Raw genomic sequence first — 22736 nt, forward strand, 5'->3', positions numbered from 1 at the left:
CATCAAACAGAAATCAGCAGAAAGAGGGAGAAAAGCCTTTACCCTCTCGCCAAGCTTGCCGACCTCGCCAGTTATCCCAGTCTCGCCCTACAGCAAAGCAGCCAATTAGCATATCACAAACTTATTCATGCCTTTCGTTTTTAGTTCAAATCAGTCGAAATGTGCTCGGATGCCTGTTCCCCTGTGGTAACGGGGGGGTGAACATCAAATTTACACATAGTCAGATGATATATTATCATAAAAGTGAACCAGGGAGAGAATGTTCAGTAAGGGATGACAGTGGTTTGGCGGTGGATGTGCAACTGTTGGGTCTGACCTTGAGTCCGTCTGGGCCTGTCAATCCATGGAATCCCTGCCTCCCAGGCCTGCCCTGAACAAAAAGCGAAAATGACACATGGAAGTGTACGGCGGCGGCTCCTCTCAAACACACACACACACACACACACACACACACACACACACACACACACACACACACACACACACACACACACACACACACACACACACAAAACAAAACAATGAAGTCTCTGTGAAGAAGGTGCAGTGTGGGATTCTGCTTCTGCCTCAAGTGGCAGAGGCAAAAAAAAGACAAGCCAACAATTGATGCCAAAACAACATCAACATCCCTTTAAATACAAAAAACCCACTTCATCATCAAGACAACAAAGAGCTGTTTGCAGCAGAGGCTTCTTATTAGTCACTGAAGTCACTCGGTCACTTGTGTTTGTTTTCAGTAATCACCTGCGGCTGGAAGGTTCACCAGTGTCACCGGAGAAGTCTTCTCTATTGTTTAGCCTCGGATGACTCGGATGAACGAAAACACTTTTTTTCACTGAGGACAATTTTAAAAAGCCGCTATCTTTGTCCCGTCCGTCTTAAATCCTCAGTTTATCTTTCGTGGCCTCTTTATGCAACGGGTTCTGTGTTCAGATACTGAGAACTGAGAACCTCAATATGGTGATAGGAACATTTCGATCAGTATGGGGGCTAATAGAGTAAATTCATAGGTTCCATGAATATTTAAGTATCTTATCAATCAATCATCACATTAAACTACATTTGACGGACGGCGTTGAATTTGCTTTGAAAATTTAAAAAAACAGTTGCTTTGATGGTTTTGTTTTGTTTGTGTGTGATTTTATTTTTTCATGATAGAAAGGAGCGTAGCAATTTGCAGACCAGTCTGGTAACACGAGTCCACGCCGTCTTTCAAAACGCATTCAGAACAATGGAGAGGTCAGTCAGCCAACGGACTCATTGTCCATCACAGACCACAGATCGCAGATCAGACCAGGCCTAAATTTAGGAAGGAGACACACGGTGCTCTGTGTGGAATGTGTTGTGGTCTGGTGTGTGTGTGTGTGTGTGTGTGTGTGTGTGTGTGTGTGTGTGTGTAGTAGATGCTACATGATTATGGTGTGTGGGTGTTTTTCTAACCGGTTCTTGAGTCACAGGGAATATCCAGTCAGCACTCACCTCGAGTCCAGCGGGTCCATCTGGCCCGACTGGTCCCTCATCACCCTGGCAAATAAAAATCGCCGTAACGGGTCAGTGGGGGGGGGGGGAAGAAAAAACGTCTTTATCTTTACTTTCTTTTAATCAAAACACAGAAGTCAAACCCACCTGAAGTCCAGTTATTCCTCTTGGACCTGGCAAACCTCTTGTCCCTTGCTTCCCCTGTGGATAACAACACCGAAAAGTGAACTTTCACTTCATTTTCTGAAGCTGGACGATTTAATGTCTTGAGTGTCAAGACACTGACCTTGGGTCCTTCGGGGCCGTTTTGACCTGGCGGGCCAATGTCACCCGGAAAGCCCTGTGCAAAACGACAGAGAATCAACCATCACTTCGGCGCATGCTCTCTGCCAGCCGCATTGCATTGAGAGGGGAAAAAACAAATATGCATCTTATCGAAAAATATGAAGTAGATATAATCTGTCCTACCTCTGGGCCGAGAGGGCCGGGCAAACCATCAGGGCCCTTTTCACCAGGTTTGCCCTATTGGAAATGTTCACAAATAATTAATATACATAGTAATAAGTTCATTATCTTATTACTCATTCAATATGTGCAGTCATGTTTAAATTGTAAACACTCTGTTCACACTGTAAAAATTGTCGCTGTATATTGTTTTATACTTCCTTCAGTTTGTGTGTTTTATCTTTTCCTGTCATTTCTCTTTCTTTTCTCTATACAGTATGTGCACAATGCACGGAAAAAGCTTATTTTCCTAAAGCTGCGGTATAAATCACCCGAACTATTGGAGCTCCGATAGGAGGAATGACAGGAATGACTTCTACTCGCCACGGTATCACCGCCGCGAGATGCAGCAGGCATCGTGTGAGCAGGTCGAGCGAGCAGAGGGAGTGGGTTTTCCCAGGAATCTCAACAGCAGATCAGAGAGCACTCGAGATATTGAGCGAGCACGAGTGCCAACGTGTGGATTAGTCCTAATGCTCGGGGAGCATTCGCACCAGGGACCTGCCCCTGTCCTGCTCTCTGAGCGGGTTGTTTGTGTTTGTTAATCTTAAATTTCTCCCACTGAAAACTCTCCTGAACACGAGCGCCTGAAATCTGCCTTTTGTATACAAGTGAAGAATTCCGCTCTTGTCATTTGCCTTCAGACCAGATCTTTCTTTTTTAAAAATCTGAAACAGCTAAAGCAGAAATGAAAAAAGATTTTAGAGAAGCCGTGTCTGAGTCACTCCCAGCCCACTCCATTAGATACTTTATTAATCTTTTATTGATCGCTCGGGAAAATCGGCACAGTGCTTCACCTGCCGGGAACATAAAAGCATCGGAGGCGGTGAAGCGTGAAAAGAAATTGCCTGACAGAAAAATAAGTATGATCTCGCTACAAGGGTGAAGAGATGCCCTGATCACAGATTAGCTGTCTTATCGAGGAGACACCGACTTCCCAGTGCATCGCCGAGCTTCTGCTCTCTTCATGTAGCGTTATGTAATGTTGTTTTGTCTTCTGATTCAGCGGGATGCTCTGTGTTTGAGAGGGGGGATGAAAAAAATACCTGAGGCCCGGGTTTTCCACAAGGACCACGCAACCCAGGTGGCCCGCGAATACCCTGTGACATAAAAGGCCAGGTTCAAAAAGACAAACAGATCGCATGAATGGAAATGCATTTAGAGACACGAGGCTGTACAGTAAAGTGGCTTTCAGACATTTTCTGAAACGGGCTGTATGTGAGAACGCAGATGTTTCCGCTCCATGTTGCTCCAGACATTTTACAGGACTTCTCCTGGCGGATCTCCCCAGTCAAATTTGGAAAGTGTCCGATTGAGCCCGTTTGAGAGTACAACAGGAAGATCTCCAGGTGATTGGCGGTGAGCGAGTGAGCGCTCCACCCGGGAAGCGCCACCCCCTCGCCTGAACGTTCTGGTAATGGGTCCTGTTGTTTTTCAACGCGCAGGACTCGGACAGTCTCCTGCTGCGTTCTTTCGCATGTGAACGACGAACTACGAACGCGTTCGGACCCAGTGTCTGTCTGGAGTTCATGTCCGTAAACAGCTAAGGACATATTAACATGTGCACTTTGACATGCAGGCAGAAGAAGCCTGGCATCAAACCACCAATCCAAATAAATATACTGCGTAAATAGACCTACAAGACCTTCTCTACCCCCAGCATACGCATACCTTGTCCCCTAGGAATCCAGACTCCCCCTGCTCTCCTGGCAAGCCGACATCCCCCTGAGAACACGCAAAGAAGAAATGCAGAACAAAATAACCAAAAAATGAATTCAATCGACGTGCACCACAGGAGCGCCGTGTGTCATTTATTGCACTTCTGCGACGTGCTCTCCATCAGTCATGGATTTGAAAAAAGGTGAGCGGTCTAAGAAAGACGTGTGCAGATCACCTTATCACCTTTCAGTCCTGGGTCCCCTGGGCTTCCTGCGACTCCCTTGGAAGCAAAGAGAAAGGGAAGAAGAAGAAAAAAAAAAAAGCATTAACAGCAAAGTTCTCCATGTGAACCGTGGTTTACCTCGTGTCAGGCTGTTAGAAAAAGATGGTGACCGTGCTGTGAACGAGCACACACAGTTTACAAACTGCATTCCCTGAAATAGCAGAGTGTTTGACAGGAGTGTTTATGAGCAACTCGATGGAACTAATATCAAAACCAGAGACATAAAACATATCCGCTTTGTTTACCTTGAGTCCAGGCGGTCCTGCTAAGCCCAAAATGCCGAAAGGGCCCATGTCTCCCTGTCAGCAACGACACACACGAAACATAACGTTACTAAACTGAGTGAGCAGATAAAACTTAACCCTAATTTTTTTATATATATTATACAGGTATATGTAAAAAAAAAAAAAAAATTGGAATAACGGGCAAAGTATATTTTTTTTGTGAGTTAATTTAAAAGATCAAGACACACCAAACAAACTTAAAGGAGACATATTATGCTTTTTCAGTTTTTCCCTTTCCTATGGTCATATGTGTTTTGAGCATTTGAAATGTCTGCAAAGTAAAAATGGCCAAAGTGTGCGGTAAAGGGAGCTCCTCCCCCCGGCAGTCCCGCCGATGCTTTCCGTACCATTGTGATGTCACAATGTAACGGAAGAGCATAAGGCGCGACTAGCGGCTAGTCTGACTCGCCCCCAACAAAGCCGGGTAAAGCAAGAGTGGAGAGACTGACACTTCCTACATGCGCTGGAAGCGGCTGACCAATCACAACACAGTGGGCCAGCTGGCCAATCAGAGCAGACTGGGCTTCGTTGGAAGGGGAGGGAGGGGCCTTAAAGAGACATGAGCTAAAACCAAGTGTTTCGGACAGAGGCTGAAAAGAGGAGCTGCAGGAATGGACAGTCTGAGGAAACTGAAGTTTACTCAACATAAGAACATGTAAACATTTTCAAGTAATAACCCCAAATAAAATGATGGGCCTCAATACGAGAATAATATGTCTCCTTTAAGAACAGCAAGTAGGTCAAATCAAAGTTTGTCATCTAGCAATTTTTCCAAACGGTAGCGTCTGCTTTCCAGAAGGAACAAAGAGGCTCTTAAAAGGAAACATGGACGCCAAGTATGAAATATAAATCACAAAATATAAAACCATAAAAAGCAATGGGAAGCATACAACAACACTCACAATAAGACCAGGGACTCCACATGGCCCAGGAGCTCCAAGTTCACCCTGAGAGAGAGAGAGAGAGAGAGAGAGAGAGAGAGAGATGCACAAAAGATGAACGTGAACTCAGATGGAGGTGTTGATCTGCGGCAGGGGGAGGAGCCTTCACCACATCTCTCCATCCTGTTTGTTTACTAGTTTGCTCCTCCAGCGATCGCCCGAGTAATGTGTCTTTCCAGCCGGTTTAGCATACTGAGTGAGCACTTGGCACTTGACACAGAGGCTTGTTGTCCGAATGATGCGCCCCGCAGCCACATTGCCATGTCTGCATCCCTCTCCACACTAAGCGCATCCAATGGGGAGTTGGATGACAACGCGGCCCCCGCAGTGTGGCCTTCCCGTGGCCTCCTCCCCTTTTTTTTTCGTTTGTGAATGAAAGGAGACGAACTCAGCCAAATGGAACATCCCCTCTTCCCTCCGATGGGAGAGGAAACGAGGCCCGGAGGAGGCTCTCGGAGGGTCGGCCAATCACAATCTAACCCCCGACCCCTGTCATTCGCGGGCAGCGTAGGTCAGACTGAAGGAAAGTGGAGAGGCGAGTAAATCTGCTGATGCTGCCCTCGTATCAGGTATGATGGCTGAGTGAGTTACTGCATGACTGCGTGGATGTGCCTCGCAGTCCAATGTTTCTGCCGCAGTAACGTGTTCCCTCTATAAAACTAAAACCCAAGTAACTTCCAACTCTTGTCACTCTGTATTTTTCGGACAGAGTCCACTGGTCCGACGAAGGAGAAGTGCTGTAGCAGCATTTTTTTAAGCAGTCACCTCTTTTTGCATTGATCTTTTAAAGTGTCTCGTTCGTCTCCGGCGCGGAGGGTTAAAGTCAGAAGTCTGTGCCAAAAAAGTTAACAGGGGGCGGATGAATCAACATCATCTCACTTACTGGGTTTCCATCGGGCCCGGGGGGTCCCCTCTCTCCAATGTCACCGGGAAACCCCTGAACACACAAACAAACACAGGACGGTCGCGTAACCGGATTCATTCAGTCAAAACATCCATGCTGATGTTACATTTATTTAGACATCACATGATTTATAATTAACCCCCCCCCCCCCCCCCTTGAAAAAAAAAGAGTAAAGCCAAGCAAATCCCATCAAATGTGATCCCAGTGCTTTCATTCCTGGGAGGCCGACAGGAAATTCCATGGCTGAGTGTTTCCCGAGTGTCTGTGTGTGTGTGTGTGTGTGTGTGTGTGTGTGTGTGTGTGTGTGTGTGTGTGTGTGTGTGCGCGCTCCGCACCAGGCAGCCCGCAGACCGAACCCCCAGGACTTTGCCTAAATGGCTGAATAAAGCTGCTTGGCCCTGAAACAGCCCGATTGCGTGGTATATTTTTGAAATTCATTCATTTATTGATCTTTTGCTCGGTGCCTGTAACGCCGTCGTAGAGGCAGAACGAGAGGCGCGGTGCGGCCGCGAGGCCACGCGCTCGACGTGTGCTTGACAGTGCGCCAAGGTCAACGCGAGGACCCGCCGCAACCAGCGCGGCTCAGCACTCGCCCACAGAGAGGGGCGAGCGCTCACGGTAAGAGGGACGGTAAACGGCGGAAGAGAGCGGAGGTCTCTCGTTCCCCGTCTGCACACAAAGGGAACGTCTGGAGACCTCGGGAGACGGGGTTGTTTGTGTGGCAGACTCGCTTCTCTAGGACATTAGGCAAATGTGGATAGAGCAATAAGGGGTAATTGGTGCAACATGAAGCCCACAGGAAATGTGGAAAAAGTTGCCTCTTTCCAAAAATGTCCTCGAAAAAAACTGACTCGGTTTGATCAGAAACACATGCACAGTCTTTGTTCTCATCTTGACAGCAACTTTCAGCGAGGGTTAGCAGAACCATTTTTCATCATGTCTGTCCAAAGGATGTCTAGTCATTCTGCTCAGAGCAAGATATAACATTTACTTGATGAATACATATAGAGGCCAACTTTCTAACTGACTAACGGGATTTGCTTTCTTGTGGTAGTTGTTTTGGTCTTTAAGATGTTTTGTTTTTTTGCATTTCTGCTGGATCAAACACGGCATCTCATTTCCTGGTCTTTCTCTGTTAAACTACTTCACTGCTGACTCAGGACCGAAGAAGGAGGGGAAAAAAAGAAGTTATAACGCAAAGTCACTGACCTCGCTTCTCGCCGCAGAGGAACAGAAAAGGCTTGCTCATGGCTTGGCAATAACAAGCATATACTTGTGGACCCCGGCCTATGTCACAGACAATTAGCGCATAATAATATATATATATTTTTTAGAGAACATGTACAACCAGGCTGAACATGGGGAAAATAGCAGCTTTTACATAAGTGGTTATGTGCAGTATTACTATTTTCCATGTAAGCCTGGAAGGACGGGAAAATTGACTTCCAGGCGCCAATGACGACAGACTTCCCTCGTCTCGTGGGCAGAGACTCCGGAGCCAATCCCACAACTGACACATCAGATTATCGTATCAGTCTGATGCGAAACTAGAAAAGTAATTAAAAAAATAAATATATATATATATATGTTCCTATTCACCTTCGGCCAGAGAAAATGAATCATACAAGATTCATAAACGAGCCGTCGTTGACTTTGATACGCGGCCAGTAATGTCTGATTTTAAGAGATTGAGAACGTAATTTGAGTGCAATCTGCTGACACGAGAACATTTTTGTGCATTCAGTTCCCTATTTAGGCTGTTTTCTCTCCCTGTATATCCCTAACAAACCCATATAATAATCCCTACAGCATCACTGAGCCAGCGTGGAAGTTACCGCGGCTTTTCCTCCACAGATTTACGAGCGAGGCCAGGTGGGGCTTCACGGTGAACCAGAGTATCTGTCAGAGTAATGGTCACGTAATACGCCTTAAAGCAGCTCTGCGCCGCAGTTAAGGGTCCATAGATCAAGACAAAACATCCCCACTTTCATTAGGCTGCATTAAAAATGTTGTCTGGGAAGTATGTTGAGAGAAAACTTTACCGGCCTACCCATCTCGCCCTTCTTCCCATGAACGCCAGGGACACCCTGGAAACAGCAGAAAGAAAAAACAGAGATGAGAGGAATAAGGAACTAAAGGAGGGATGAAGGTGTGAAAATGTAAAAGAAAACCAGAAATCATTAGATGATTTGCCACGCTAGCAGCCCTGCGGAGCTACGGGATGCCACTTAGGCTACATTACAGGAAAGAAAAAATGTTTGGAGAAAAAAACTTTTCCGTTCCTAAATGAAATTACTCAACATTTGCGGACATTTCACACTCAGCCATTCAGGTTCAAGTTCAAGTTCTCAACCCCTAACCCCAAAGTCCTCGTCTGCCTTCTGTAATTAAGCTAACTTAAGCTACTTTGAGCTAAAATGCTATTTTAGCATGCTAATTTGCATCAAGCATTCAAAGTGAAACCTTAGCATGTTAGCTTTTGAGCATTCCATGTGCAGAAACTGAGAATAAGACTACAGGCGGCAAAAATTAGAAAACAAATTTGACAAAACTTGGTATGAAATTATTGAGACTGATTGAGATTGTTTTGATCCTCTTCCTGGGAGGTTGTGACTCCTGGCTGGCTTTAAATAAATTCAAATCTTCCTCCGACATTATGACCTTATCCGGGGCAAGAGACACTTTGGGGTGTAGGTCAGTTCCCCTGTAGGTTTGATCCAATGCAGTATATGAGGCAGCTCGCACTGCTTATTACTTATAAAAGCGAGTTTTGCCTGGAGTCCTCCAAAAATGCAGTCTATTCCTATTTCATCATTTTAGCCCGTGGACAGTCATATAATTCAACCCAGTGGGTATTTACTCTCGAAGCCACTAATACTCACTCTCTCGCCATTGGGACCGGGACGGCCAAAAAGCCCAGGGATGCCAATGTGGCCCTGAGGAGATGAATAAAAGATGGAATGGAGGAAACACATAAGGCGAAGACAGATGGAAAAGGCAAAAAAAAGAAGATGGACAAGAGAGGCAGAGTGAGACGTGAGCGGACGTGATGGAGATGGACAGAACTGCTAGATGTCAACAACACCAACACGTGCAAAAATCCATAAAAGGACTTTGAGGTCGGAGACTTTGATCTGATCACAGCGCTGCAGGCGTTTTTTGCTGCAGCCGAGCTGGTCTAGAAGAGCCAAGCCTTGAGGCAAGTGTATATGCCCATGGACTGCATGGTGCTGGCTTCCACGATGTAGTCCAAGGGCACATACCCTCACATCAGGGATCACTGAAGTTCTCTCTCTGCCGATGCTGCTCAACGGAGGAAGAGCAGGAAAAACTTGGGGGGGGGGGGGGGGGCAGTGGCAGAAATGACAGCAACATTATACGAGATGCTAACTTCTGACTGCATCATGGGCGCACTCAGGCCAATATAGTTTTATGATATTTGCCAAACATTACCAAGCAGGAAAAATGATTTTAAGAAGCCCAAAGTTAATTGCTCCTACAGTGCATTAAATACATATTAGCAAAAACATCTGTCTTTATCATCACGGAGTCAACTGGCGCGGGCGAGAGGCGTTTACGACACTGGGATTATTGTTCCAAGTACCAACAACGGTTAGGTAATTCATTGAGCGTGCATGTCACAGTTTTAACTAACCCACACTGGTTTGGGTAATTCATGGAGCTTGCATTTCACAGTTTATTTGAAAAAAAAAACATTAAAGTCCGAACAGTTTTGCTGTACTAAGAGGAAACATGCATCTCTGCACCAAAGCCCAGAGTGGAAGGGTGTATGAGGGTGCCATTCAGTGTGAGATATACAGTGATTACGTTCAAAGCACCTTTTTATCACTACATCACAAACATACCTCCTTAAAAGTGTCTACATTTACTAAAACACAAATCAGTGCTAAAGCTGCTTTTCTTTCCTGGCATCTACTTACCCAAAGTCCTTTCGGCCCCATTTTTCCTACGGGCCCAGGAAAGCCCTAAATGTAACAGATGACACAACACATTTCTGCGGTTACAAACTGTGACGGAACTTCAGTTACGACTCTGTGAAAAGTCCTTAATTGGAAGAAAAATCTTTTGATTTGACCCCACGACCCGACGCTGAGCGTCAGCCTTTTTTTGAAAAGTCTAATTAGTGTCTTGGCGTACATTCGCGGCGTTTATGCTTCGGCGGCGTTCGCATCAATTTCTCGCTGCCATCAAATCCGCCGGTGCAGAAACCACATTGCTCCTACAACTGAGATCAGCTCTCAGCTCTACTAAGTGTCTACGGGAACCAGAGTTCTGACATAGTAGGTGCGCTCAAGCGCAGAGGCCAACGCCCGGACCCCGTCCCTGAACTCTACATTATCATAAACATGCGGGGAGAAGCGAGTGAGTGAGCTGCTGCCCACCTGTTTTTTTTTTGTTTTTTTTTAAGCTAAGCTAAGAGGAAACAGATTTTAAAATGCAGAGGAACTCTTAACGCTCCCCAGGTTTGACTTCGTAGTGTTAAACGTCGCTAAGTAGGGGAAGGGCTGACGCTCCCGGTTTGGAAGGACAGGGGCGGCTTATTTGTCGCCGGGGAGCTGTGGCATTAGTCACACTTTTATTACCTTTTCTTTCTCCGGGGCCAGTGGTTACTATGGAAACCTTTTTGACATTTTATTTCCTCACTCGGCCAGAGGGCGTCCATCGCCGAGAGTCCGCCGCAGGTGCTTTGACAGTTTGGAGCTGTTGTCGCTCCCTTTCTTTTCTTTCATTCAGCCGCCACAAACTTTTTATTTGGATTTCCCAAATTAGGTTTTTCTGGACGCCCATGGCAGAGATTTTTTATTTATTTATTTATTTTCCTAGCATCCAATATCTCTAAATGTGATTTTCTAGCTGCGGACGACACAACAAGTTTTCAGTGTTTCCCCCAATAACTCCAATTCCACTGATCAATCTGACCGTCAGCAGAGCTGCGATTTGATTTATTAAAAGGTCGAAATCAACCGAATATTTTCCAAAAGCTGAATTCACAATTATCCTATCTTTGTGCCTTTCTTTATTTGTGTGTGTGTGTGTGTGTGTGTGTGTGTGTGTGTGTGTGGCTCTATTCAACCAGTGCCGCAGCACTAGATTTACTGCACCTGCCTGCCAGGATAGCCTTTGGCCCCAGGGCTTCCATCATCTCCGCGTTCGCCCTGTGGAGAGAGAGATAGAACTGAAATCAGCACTAGAGGGGGGCGAGAGACTAAAACATGGAAAGGGCAGGAAGGAAGGAAGGACTGAAATTTAAAGTGGAGGAAGCGATGCTCTTCAGGTAAAAATACTTGGTGGTTCCTGTTGCAAGCCTCACTGACTGCGACAATAACAAAGAGATAGTAATAAAAAGTGAAAGCAAGCCCTGTATTCATAAACAACACTCAGTTGGCCCCATGGAGGAGTCTTAAAGCTCTCAGGTTTTCTATAAAGACCTTTTGTTTAGTCGAGTCGGTGCTGCTTGGGGAGCGAGGAGGCGCCACTGCAGACGTTGCCACTCTAACCATTCAATTAATCCGACAGTAGGTGCTATTACAATGCGGTCATGCCGCAGGCTGTTAAGACCACTGTGTGAGCACAGTTCTCAATATGTTTATCCTCAATCACAGCGCAGCGCGACTCATGAGTCACTTCTTCCGTGCGGCGCCACCAGACCGAATGCATTCCCACCGAGAGGAATGTTTAATTCTGCATGTATGGGAAGAGCCAAAAGGGATGAGTTAGCGAAGGGCACGCGAGAGATCGCAGACAATGCATCCATGAAGCCGACCGCATTCATCACACGCTGGCAACACTTTCTGCATTTTGCAGTTTTCCCTAATATACTGGAAAATTCAAGTGCTCAGGGTTTGGTTTTGTTTTTTAAAATGTTATAAGAATTCTTGTCACTGGCCACAGAGAGCTCATAGTCACTGTAGCAGCGGCAGCAGTTGCAGTAGTAATACAAGCAGAAAATATTACAACAATATACACTTGCCCCTTGTGTAATCTAAAGCAGCCCAATACAACAGCTCTGCACCATCATCTGTCTTCACAAAGCCCATTATGGTGTGGTGGTGTTGGAAGGAGCTGTGTTATATTCCTAGTTTGTCTAGGCTATTTTAATATTAGCAGAATATTAGGAACACCTCTAAACATAATGCAGTCAAGTCCATTTTCAAACTTTATTAAAAGGCACATTTAATCATTTGACCCAACGACTGGGACTCATTTAAAGGTACCCTGTGGCGCTTTTAATCATTAGGCACTACAGTCAGTGTTTTGCTCAGCCGGTCCATGTTTTTGTTTGTATGTCGGGCTCTACTGACACGAGGACACGCATAAACATACAGGTTCCACTGCATGCATTGTCTGCAGTGGGACAACAGTTCAAATATGTAGGAAATGCAAACCACGCTGTTCCACTGAGGGACAGTTGGTGGCAGTAACACATCAATAAACAATTAAAGCAAGCGGCAGCAAAAAAGGCAAGATAGAATACAACTAGCTTATGTTAACATGGACGAGTCAGTTCAATATTTGAAAAAACTAAAAACAGATTTGCCTTTTTTTTTAAGGAAGGTAATGCAGAGTTGTTTTACGCGCCGCTGTCACCGAGTGCTCGTTCAAAAGGGGAATGTCTCTAGTGTTAAGCCGTGTGCTATTGTAGTCACAAAGAGAAGAGTGCATCCTCTCCAGAGAATACCAGAGGAGACGGGAAAAGTTTTCTTCTTTGTGACACAGTGCATTCTTCTCCGAGATAGAGATACACACGAATTTGAATCAGGAAGGGGGGAATGAGGGAGGGAAGGAGTTTAGTGTCCAAACTTTTTTTTTGCTCCCTTGCACCTCTGCCAAAACACTCCCCTTGCACAGATTTTCCCGCCAAAGACTCCCAAACCGACTAACGCGGGTCCTCTCTCACGTCCCCTCCTCCCCGCCCATCACCATGTCCCAATGTCTCTGTGTTAATATGTTCTCTGCCATTTCCTCCTCTTCTCCTCGTTTGTAACTATAAATGGAAAGACGTGCCGGTGTCTTATGGGAACCGTCTCTGCAGACTCTTACCTCCTCTATTGAATGAATAAACACAACGCTGACCTACGGTTAACACACACACAGCAGCCATCAGACGTGCAAACTGCACAGAGTGGACTCAGACGGCATGGTAGCACTTAAAAGAGATGGGGGCGGGACTGATGCAGAGGAGCCGGGGGAAAAAATCACACGACAGCTGTTTTCATATGTTGCATTCTAGCAATTTCCCCATTACACTCATTGACCTAGGGGGGCGCTACTATTAGAGAGACTGAAATTAATAATTTGTTCTTTGCCATAGACTGTATATAAAGATGGACGACATGACGGCTGCCCAAAAGTGAGGCCAAATCGTCTCTATCGCCCTCTGGTGGCCGGCTGCAGTATGGCACCACCGCCTCCATGTTAGCAGAGTGGACAAGATAGTTACGTTTTTTGTTGCTATTGAAAAAAAAAAGGAGTGAAGCATCATGATCAACAACTGAGATTGACTCGCAAATTGGTCCAGCACATATATCCGAGGGACCTCGCAGACTCTGCCTCCAATTGAGGTCAGCAGTGCAAAATGGCTGCATCCGTATCCGGAATACTTTAGCTCCTTTTTTGTACAATGTGAGGAAGTGGATACGTCGTCCATCTTTACGTACAGTTGATGTTCATTACTGAGTGGCCCACAAGGGGGAGTGACATTACACCTTAGTGTTCGACTAGTGAAGAAAAAATAGTGAGAATATAGTGAAAGAAATCCCTCATATTTAATGTTTATCCTTGAGAGGATGATATACAGTGAACTGAATCCATGACTGGAGAAATAAAGTACTCACAGGTTCACCTGGGAGACCAGAAGGACCAGGAGGACCTTTATGTCCCTGTTGATAGAAAAAACAAAACAATAAGTTAAGAGTTCAGGACATCCAACAATGATGCAGTGTTATACAATGTTTTAAAATTTTACTTTGGAGAAAGGGATTATGTCTCTTGGTCGATTGTAATCAAATTGATCAGTTTGTGCTCCAAAGCATCTCAGTTAACACCACAGGGACTGAAATCATGTAGGCGAGGACCTGACTTTGTTTCCATTTGAAAAAAAAAAAAAGATTAATAAAACAATTTTTAATCAACCCAGAGCGTTTAGTTTACGTGGGTCCACAGAAACTTAATAACAGTGAAACTAACTGAGTAAAAAGATCTTGATGATTTCTAAACCAGCACATTTCCATTTCTTATTATTATTTGTTGCCTTTGGTATGAGTTTGTCAAAACTACTCAGAATTGTTCAGAATAATCTTGGATAAATTAAATCAACCAATTAGACCGCGAGGGAAACCCAAAAGAGAAACCGAGTGACGACCACTTTCATGCCCCGTGGGCTCAATGGAGCATGTCAGCTATCTGCAACATGAATCAATCTTTTACACAATGACGACCTACAGCAGATAGAGTCACGTGAAGTCATCTCTGACTGATAACACAGGTCTATCCCTTCAAGTGTGAAGTCATCACAGCGACCAGCTGTGTTGGCAACAAGTCACCACCAAGGACCAAGATGCAAACTACTTTCAACCCCGCAGCCAGAGTGTGTGCGTAAGGATTCAAATCTCCGTCTGCGAGCGTCCTGTGAAGGGCGGGCTCAACTTTGAAAGGCTGCTCCACTGAGTTTATGCACTAAATGTATCAGCTTCCTTGCCGAGAGTCAGATGAGATTGATCCTAATCTCATATCTGTCTGTTAGATATGCAGCCAGGAGACAGTTAGCTTAGCTTAGAAACTAGCTCGCTTTAAAACTTAACCAGAGTTGGGGTTTTTTTTTTACAAATTAACATATGGTTTGTTTTACCGGTCCAATTAAAAAGTACAAAATAACAATTTGTTTGTTGTCCACTAAGTTTATGCAATAAATGTATCAGCTTTCTTGCCCAGAGTCAGATGAGATTGATACTACTCTGATATCTGTTTGCTAAATATGCAGCCAGGAGACAGTTAGCTTAGCTTAGCAACTAGCTAGCTTTAAAACTTAACTTAAGTTGTTTTTCTGTTTTTACAAATTAACATATGGTTTGTTTTATATGTCCAATTAAAAAGTACAGAATGACAATTAGTTAACTGGCGACCGTGTGCAAGACTATTATTTTGTCAGTGGAGTGACTTCCTGATTCCAGTCTGTAGCCTATGCTAGTCGAGGTGTAGCTTCAATATTGACCACACAGACGAGAACGGTATCGATCTAACTCTTTGCAAGAAAAAATAATTTCCCAAAATTTTGTAACTATTCCTTTAAACACACTCTTTACTGTTAGTCTACCGTATAGAGTAAAGTTATAAAAACCTTCCAAACTGTGGACACACAATATAGTCTGATCTTCTCCTTTCAACACTTCATTTAAGCTTTCTTGTGCTTACAACCAGTAAATTATTAAAATCTGGGACACCATGTTCTTTAAATGAGAATATTCCATAGTAGACGTGTGTGTCTTGTGAATTATTTACCGACAAGCCTTTTTCGCAGTAATGGAACCTGACACAGGCTGTTGCCATGAGGCATGTTGTCTGTGGAAACTTTGGACACTTGATTAGAATTTAAAAGGATGTTTTGTGGGTTTTGAAAAACCATTTGGCTGCACAGCGTGAGTTAATATTGATGCACCAACCGGTGGGTCAGAAGAAGTTGAGGGGGTTGAAGGAGAGTGAGGCTGACATGCCTGGAATGGTTAAGTTAAAATCATGCTGGCAGCCCCTGGCTAACACAAACAAGGCTGATATCATTCCAGTGTTATCATATTAATAAAGGAAAATGCATTAATAACATGGCATTGGAACCAACCTGCAGCCCAACAAGACTTCACCCAGTGATTTGTGAACTGCCATTTTTCCGGCACTTCACTTTCTAGACTAGGGGACTTTGTCCATTTGAATTGTTTTAACTTATCTTAGTCAATGATTGGAACATTTCGCAATGATCCCACAGCTGCAAACCAAGGGACTCAAGTTTGTGATGTCATCATGACGTGGGAGCTGCTTCTTGAACCATCGACAGGAGGCTAAATTTGAACATTGAAACACCACCGTGAGCTGATCTCTGACAAGTGCTCAGTGTTTGGTTCTGAGTCCAAAAAAACGTTCTTACAAGAGAAATAGAAAGAAACGAGCCCACTCACATCACCTCCTGCAGCTTCAGTCCAAAGAGTGAAGCCAGATGCCGATCCACCGGCCTCGATAATTCCATCAAATGCTGTTATACTCTGTTCTGTCAAACTCTTAATTATTTGTCCGTTTATCTGCTGCAGCAATGTGCTTCGTGTTAGACGTATCTGACAGGATCTTTGGGAGTGGATGAGTCTCCTTGCAGGAGCCAATAAAGTACTGCAGCCACGAAAGGACATAAGAATGTTCTGGGCCTTCCAGCAGAGACTAATACAGCCGAGTACAGTGAAAGAAGGGAGAGGAAGACTGTCCCTGAAGTGTGTATCCTAAACTACACGGGCTCAAAAACAGCTTTCACAGTTCCGTTAATCCAGTGTGTGATACAAAGATGGCAAGGGATCACATTCTCCATTAGTTCTCCCTCTCTATGAGGAGCAAACCAATTTTAATTGGTGTAACTCACACCAGATCAACCCCGTAGCCAAAAGGCAAAGTGTGGCAGCAGCAGCGGTGTCTCCCCTGTACAGAATGAGTAACAGACTTTACTTGGCGGGATGAAAAAACACGTTGTTCTTTCCATAGATTTTGATTTTTTTTCTAATTATAACACAAAAAAAATTATTCCCACCTGGCAAGCTTAACACTTATTTCTTGGACACGTCGGACTCGGCTAATAAAGGTATGAGAATTTCGTTACGCACACACAGTCAAGGAAGCAGGAAGGAAAAATGTTGAGGGCCACACAGTTAATAAAATAGTTGAGCATTATTCCAGTGTGCCATGATCAGAACTGGCTGCGTGAAAGACACGCGGGTCCAGGGCTGGTGATACTCTCCCCTGTGTTTCGTCTTTAATACACACACACACACACAATGAATCTCGTCTCACTTTACAGTGCAAGACTGCTGACTGACTCCCAGACAACCTCCCCATTACATCTTTACACATTTCCCACAGTGAGAGAGGCTTTCTCTGGCAGCGGACCAAGGCCCTGAGCAGAAAACTCGGCGAAACGGCTCCATAAAGCTGCAGCAGGTCAAAGCTCTGCCGGCTGCTCGGACGAGAGCAGACAAGAGGAACGAACCTCGAGCCTCAAACTGTGGCAGGCGATGGAATTTCTGTGTAATTTGAATACGAAAGTGCGCTGTAAGGACTTTTGGCTCGCAGTACCCAGAGTATGATCAAAAAAACAACAAAAAGAAAAGAACTGAGGGAGTCGAGCACAGCTGAGCACAGCTGCAAGCAATGAGGTGTCTGGAGGGTTTCAGCAGGGCCAAGATGACTGCCCTGGTTTTTTATTAGACGATACAAAACTGCATTTTAATAATTTGCATGGCTGTCAGCCGTTACGCATGTGGACGCGAGTGTCATTGAGGTTAAACGCGGGATCGCTCTGTCCTAGCCGAGCCGATCATCACAGGAAACAGAACAACAGAAAAAGGGGGGTGGGGGGGGGGGTCTGTTACCATCAGCTGCCCTCTGCCTGTCCACACCCAGCAAAGAGCCACAATTACCCTAAATCAGCAGGAAGAGTATCAGCTTTTTCCCATGACTCCACGTTCCATGAGTCACAAGGAGAGGAAGAGCTCTTCTTTTTTAAAGTTGGAAGTCCTACCCACTACTTCGCTGAATGGAGGAACCTTGAACACACCAGATGGTTTTTCAATCTCTGTTTTTCATTGTCCAATTGCATAACAGATCGTTGGAGATCCTGCCAAGACGTTATTGCACTCATACAATTGTATTCCAAATGAGGACAGGGGTGTGTGTGTGCAAGTGTTGCTTACAACGGACTTTTTATGATGTGTGGCAATGGTTTTCTTAATTCACGTTCTTCTGACATCCAATTCCTAAACTCTACTGTACTGAGTGTTTTGTTTCTTCCTATCTTCGCCAGTGTATTTATGACAGCAGGATACGAAAGGCGTAGTGTGTCGAATTTACAAGTTGGCCAGTCTGAAGACTTTTTTTCTCCCACACGTTTTTATGACTTTTTTATTTTTTATAACAGAGGCTGTTGCAACACAACGGGTCAGGTAATTCAGTGGTGTTTCTCTTTCTCATTCTAATTTCCTACAAAATCAAAATGGTCTGTAATCCACAGAGGAAATGTAAGCCTATTTTAACACCATACTAATTAGGTTCATTCAGTGTTTCCCCATTAATTACCTCGACTGTAGTCGTCTGCCACAATCTAATTTGTCCCGCCACAGTCTCATAATTAATCAAAAATACATTTACACGTCTCATAATAACATAAAAGATCTCTAACAACGAAACAAACCCACCAACCAGGGCCTTTCTGTGTGGAGTTTGCATGTTCTCCTCGAAACTGCGCGGGTTTTCTCGTAGGTTCTCCAGCTTCCTCCCACAGTCCAAAGACATGCAGATTGGGGTTAGGTTAATTGGAGATTCCAAATTGACCATAGGTATGAATATAAGGGTGAATGGTTGTTGGTCTCTGAATGTTGGCCATGTGATGAGCTGGCGACTTGTCGATGGATCTCTGACGAGGTGTTAGCTAAGGTGTTGCTCCATTGAAGAGCAGCACAGGTTTCGGGGTGTGGGTGGAACATTTCTGGAAAATATAATACTATATTCATCTGCCTGATGAGTCATATTCTTAGTCAACAGTAGTTGAGGCGTCCGGAGGTGGGAGGGTTGTGGGCGGCACGAGAGCATGGGCCCTAGTGACAGGTAAGACAACAGTATCCCTGCCTGCTGAGAGCTGCATGACTCTCACGGGCCGAGGGCTGCCTGCAAGGACGGTAAAAAACTTTATGGATGTTTTGATGATGGTAAAAACTTTACTGAGGTTTTGATGGCGGAAAAAAAACTTTATGGATGTTTTGATGGCACACTGGTGCAGATGGGATCGGCGATGGCGAGGGAGAGACACAGAGGTGGAGAGAGCTAGACAGTGACAGAGCCACCGAGCGAGAGCGAGGCAAAGAGCGTCGCACACAGCTGAGCTCGCAGCGGCGCAAAAAACAAAGATAGAGATCGTATTTGTTATTTTGAGTACGTAAAAAATATGTTTGTTTCATTATGAAAGTGTAGCGGGACAAGCTAGACTATGGCGGACCGTTTACAGTCTAAGTAATTTATGGGAAACACTGGATAAACTAATGTATATTCACCTACTTGTCAAGTTTACATTCATGTCGTCACCTGTAGCCTCTCTATCCAGATGCCTCAAGCACTTAAAATGTGTTATAAAACTAAGTTGATTTACACTATCCATTACAAGTTAATAGCCCATCTAGGGTCACATTACTAAGTTGATGACTGTGCATCTCACTCATATGACAACACAAGGCCATATGGGATTGGTTGATGACTCAAACCTGCCAAGGACTGTGAGAACTGATTCGCCAACCGAGTACGGTATGAGTCACCTGCTAAATAGCCGACGGTGCAGAAAGTGGTGACTTGGAAATCAAATGTGGATAAATGTGGATCTGTAGGCCACAGCCTTGTATGCAGGTATCCGCATTTCGGCAACTAAGCTACTAGTCACAGTGTCACCAACTCTCACGGGCTCTTGTGGGCTAAAGGCAGTTTGGGTAGAGCGTTTCAAGAGTTACTCTCAATGTCGACTATATCTGCATCATAGAAAGTAGAGGCGCCAAAAAAATACAACAAAATGGTCTCCTTGCCAACAGGGCTTAGGATTTGTATTCGCATATGCACGGTAGACAATGAAAGAAAACAATATAAATTTGACAACAATTGATTCAATTGCTGTTCCACCGGCTCAGGAAAACAACCATGTTCCATTAAAAACCATCATAAACAGATCTTTGGTCAGTCTGCCAACACTAGCTTGGCAAAATACAAGTCCTCTCTGCGCCACAGATAAAAAAAATAATAATTCTGTTAGATACACTTAAATCTGAGAGACCACTAAATTCCTTCCACCAAATACATAGGGGGGTTTCCTCTTCATGTGAAGCTGATAATCCAAAATGTATTTCTTACATTTGGGTTTCAGTGGGGAGTTTTTGTGAGGTTTAGGTGCTGTTTCCAATGTTTTACCCACGCTAACAAGATGAATCTGGGGGGGAAATGTTGAATTTGTATAGTTTTTGGCTCGGAAATGAACTATGTTGTCGCCCTCACCACCCAGGGTTTGTTGTAGAAGTTTTTTTAATTATTTTTTAGGCCTGCTGTTTGTTGGAATCGGGTCTAGCAAACATTCTACTGGACTTCTGTTGTTGATCTTAGCAATGAAACTACAAGCGCATTGTGAAACATTTCTTCCAGCCCACTTGCTCTATATTGATTAGACACACCAACTTTTTCACATTAAGACCCTAACCCAACCCCAACGATGGTAAAAGATACATTTATGTTAATCTCATACTAAAAAATATCGCCCGTTCAGGCAAAAAACACGATAGCTCATTTATCACGCAGCGCCATTGTTGCCCCAAAAACAATCCACATTAGTTCCTAACCCCGTGATACACGACTGCATGAACAATGGGCGCAACTTGTGGTTATTCATCACTGATGCCGGGTCTTCATTATCCTGTTCTGAGCGTGTGTGAAGTTTTAATTGCCCGAAAGACAGCTCCCTGCTGTATAGCGTAGCATTAGGGGACACATGCAGCATAGCACTGATAAACAACATATGATGAAAATGATCGCCGCAGTTCATCTGGAGTCAATCGCACGGCCGCGCTGCTCCTTTAAATATTCTCTAGAGCGCGAAACGTGTATTGATATGTGGCTGAACATAGTCCAGAATCAAACCACTACTTACTTCTGTTTGAATAATAATTAGCTATAAAAGAAATTTCTAAGAGAACCTAGATATTTGTGACCATATTTGTGAAAAAATTATAATAATAATCTTCAGTGAGAACCAATGGGCTTGGGCAGCCTGCCAGAGAAGGGCTAACGGTGTTTAAAAGTATTGTTAGTTTAGGTCTATTTCTTGTGATTTGTCAAAAGCACAAAAATTCACAATTTCACCAACTTAATCCTTTCACGATAACAGGTATGTTTTATGATGCGCCATTACGTAGACAAGCAAATCACTAATAAAAAGCACTGCCGTCAAAAAAGAACCAATGCAAAACATTGTCTTGAGCAGCAAAAGAAATCCGTCAGCTACGTCTTTTGCCCACCATGCATGTGTGGGATATCCAACGGGCTCTGGTCCACAGGAGATGTGTAATTAGTGTGAGCAGACTTTGGGAAAGGCCAAGGATAAAATGCACGAGGCCACGGAGAGAGAGAACACTCTGCTGCGAACCGTCCCTCTCTGTCGGCCGCCCAAAGCACGGCGGCATGCGAAGGAGTCAAACAATGTGGACCAAATAATTCCTGAGCAGGACCCGATCACAGAACTGACCCACATTCAGAACTTGTCCTACTTTCTTTTTTTTTCCTTTAAGGAGGACTGCTCTCCACAGAGGGGGGATGACATAACACGCAGTTGGAGGAAACATTTACAACGTGAGCTTCAGCCCCGCACAACTTCTGCCCTCCCACTTCTGCACTGTGCGGAGGCCTGCGATACTGATGACGCAACGGCCGAGCTATTCAAACCTTTTGAGTAGTTCGACCGGCGGGGGAGTCGGAACACAGGTGTGCTCCTCGATGTCTGCGATATGTTAGGCCGCTTTCCAGACACGAGCTCAAACATCCATGTTTGGCCGGGGCCTCTAAACATTGCAAAATCACAGGCGTCTGTCCGCGAAGGCGGTTGAGACAGGGCCACGGTGGAGCGCGCACGTTCGATTCACTCGTCCTCCGTGTACGCAACGCCACTCGGCCATCTCTGCCCCGACAACATTTTGAGGACGGTAAAAGAACAGATGCGAAGACGTGGAATATGCATTTTCCACACGTGTGCGATGGAGTCGGATATCACTTAATTTCTAGTCGATTTGCACAAACAGACAATTTGTTTTTGAAATATTTGTGAGCACTACCTTTCGTCCGGCTTGGCCAGGCAGTCCAGCGGGGCCCTTGTCACCAGACTCGCCCTGAAATGACAAATCAGGTCACATTCGACACACCGACAATAATCGAAATAGTTTGTTTAAAGTGGGAGAGGTGATACTAGGCATTACTTTTGGTCCTTTTGGGGCTTGACCAGGGGACAGTCCGGGGTCTCCTTTGTGTCCCTAGAACACAAAAACAGAGGTAATATCAATTTTCGCACTTTTGGAAAACACTTTGCTCCGGGACGGGCACAAGATTTCCCCCCTCGCTGCATATTTCCTGCGTTGCCTGCAGCGGCCCTTCCTCGGGAGCTTGCACTTTGCATTCACACTTATAAAAGAGTTATGACTTCAGCCTCCTTACTGGTGAGTGTGGCCGATGTGTTTGCACAAAGGCGCGCTCCATTTATGCCCTCCTGTTACACTGGTTTACACCGGTCCAGCGGGAGGTGACGGGGAGTGGGACGTGTACATTCTTCTCCCTTTTCGGGCAGTGGGAATCCTCCCGGTGCATTCTGGGCCAGCATTTGACGTGCAGTCGCACTAGTCGTG

At 44.9% G+C, this 22736-nt stretch overlaps 1 protein-coding gene across 1 annotated transcript in view; it reads right to left on the bottom strand.

Moving 5' to 3' along the window:
• Positions 1 to 22736, bottom strand: part of col27a1b (collagen, type XXVII, alpha 1b) — a 61845-nt gene that overhangs the window by 21853 nt on the left and 17256 nt on the right. The window contains exons 6-24 of the mRNA XM_047329296.1: positions 22314 to 22367; positions 22173 to 22226; positions 13911 to 13955; positions 11178 to 11231; positions 9996 to 10040; positions 8937 to 8990; positions 8097 to 8141; positions 6034 to 6087; positions 5112 to 5156; positions 4171 to 4224; positions 3878 to 3922; positions 3655 to 3708; positions 3030 to 3083; positions 1948 to 2001; positions 1766 to 1819; positions 1627 to 1680; positions 1480 to 1524; positions 317 to 370; positions 43 to 87 (exon numbers count right to left, since the gene is read on the bottom strand). Of these exons, the coding sequence (XP_047185252.1) occupies positions 43 to 87; positions 317 to 370; positions 1480 to 1524; positions 1627 to 1680; positions 1766 to 1819; positions 1948 to 2001; positions 3030 to 3083; positions 3655 to 3708; positions 3878 to 3922; positions 4171 to 4224; positions 5112 to 5156; positions 6034 to 6087; positions 8097 to 8141; positions 8937 to 8990; positions 9996 to 10040; positions 11178 to 11231; positions 13911 to 13955; positions 22173 to 22226; positions 22314 to 22367 (963 nt within the window). The remainder of the gene's footprint in view (positions 1 to 42; positions 88 to 316; positions 371 to 1479; positions 1525 to 1626; positions 1681 to 1765; positions 1820 to 1947; positions 2002 to 3029; positions 3084 to 3654; positions 3709 to 3877; positions 3923 to 4170; positions 4225 to 5111; positions 5157 to 6033; positions 6088 to 8096; positions 8142 to 8936; positions 8991 to 9995; positions 10041 to 11177; positions 11232 to 13910; positions 13956 to 22172; positions 22227 to 22313; positions 22368 to 22736) is intronic.

This window comes from Scophthalmus maximus, chromosome 19 (genome assembly GCF_022379125.1).
Source record: "Scophthalmus maximus strain ysfricsl-2021 chromosome 19, ASM2237912v1, whole genome shotgun sequence".
NCBI lineage: Eukaryota > Metazoa > Chordata > Actinopteri > Pleuronectiformes > Scophthalmidae > Scophthalmus > Scophthalmus maximus.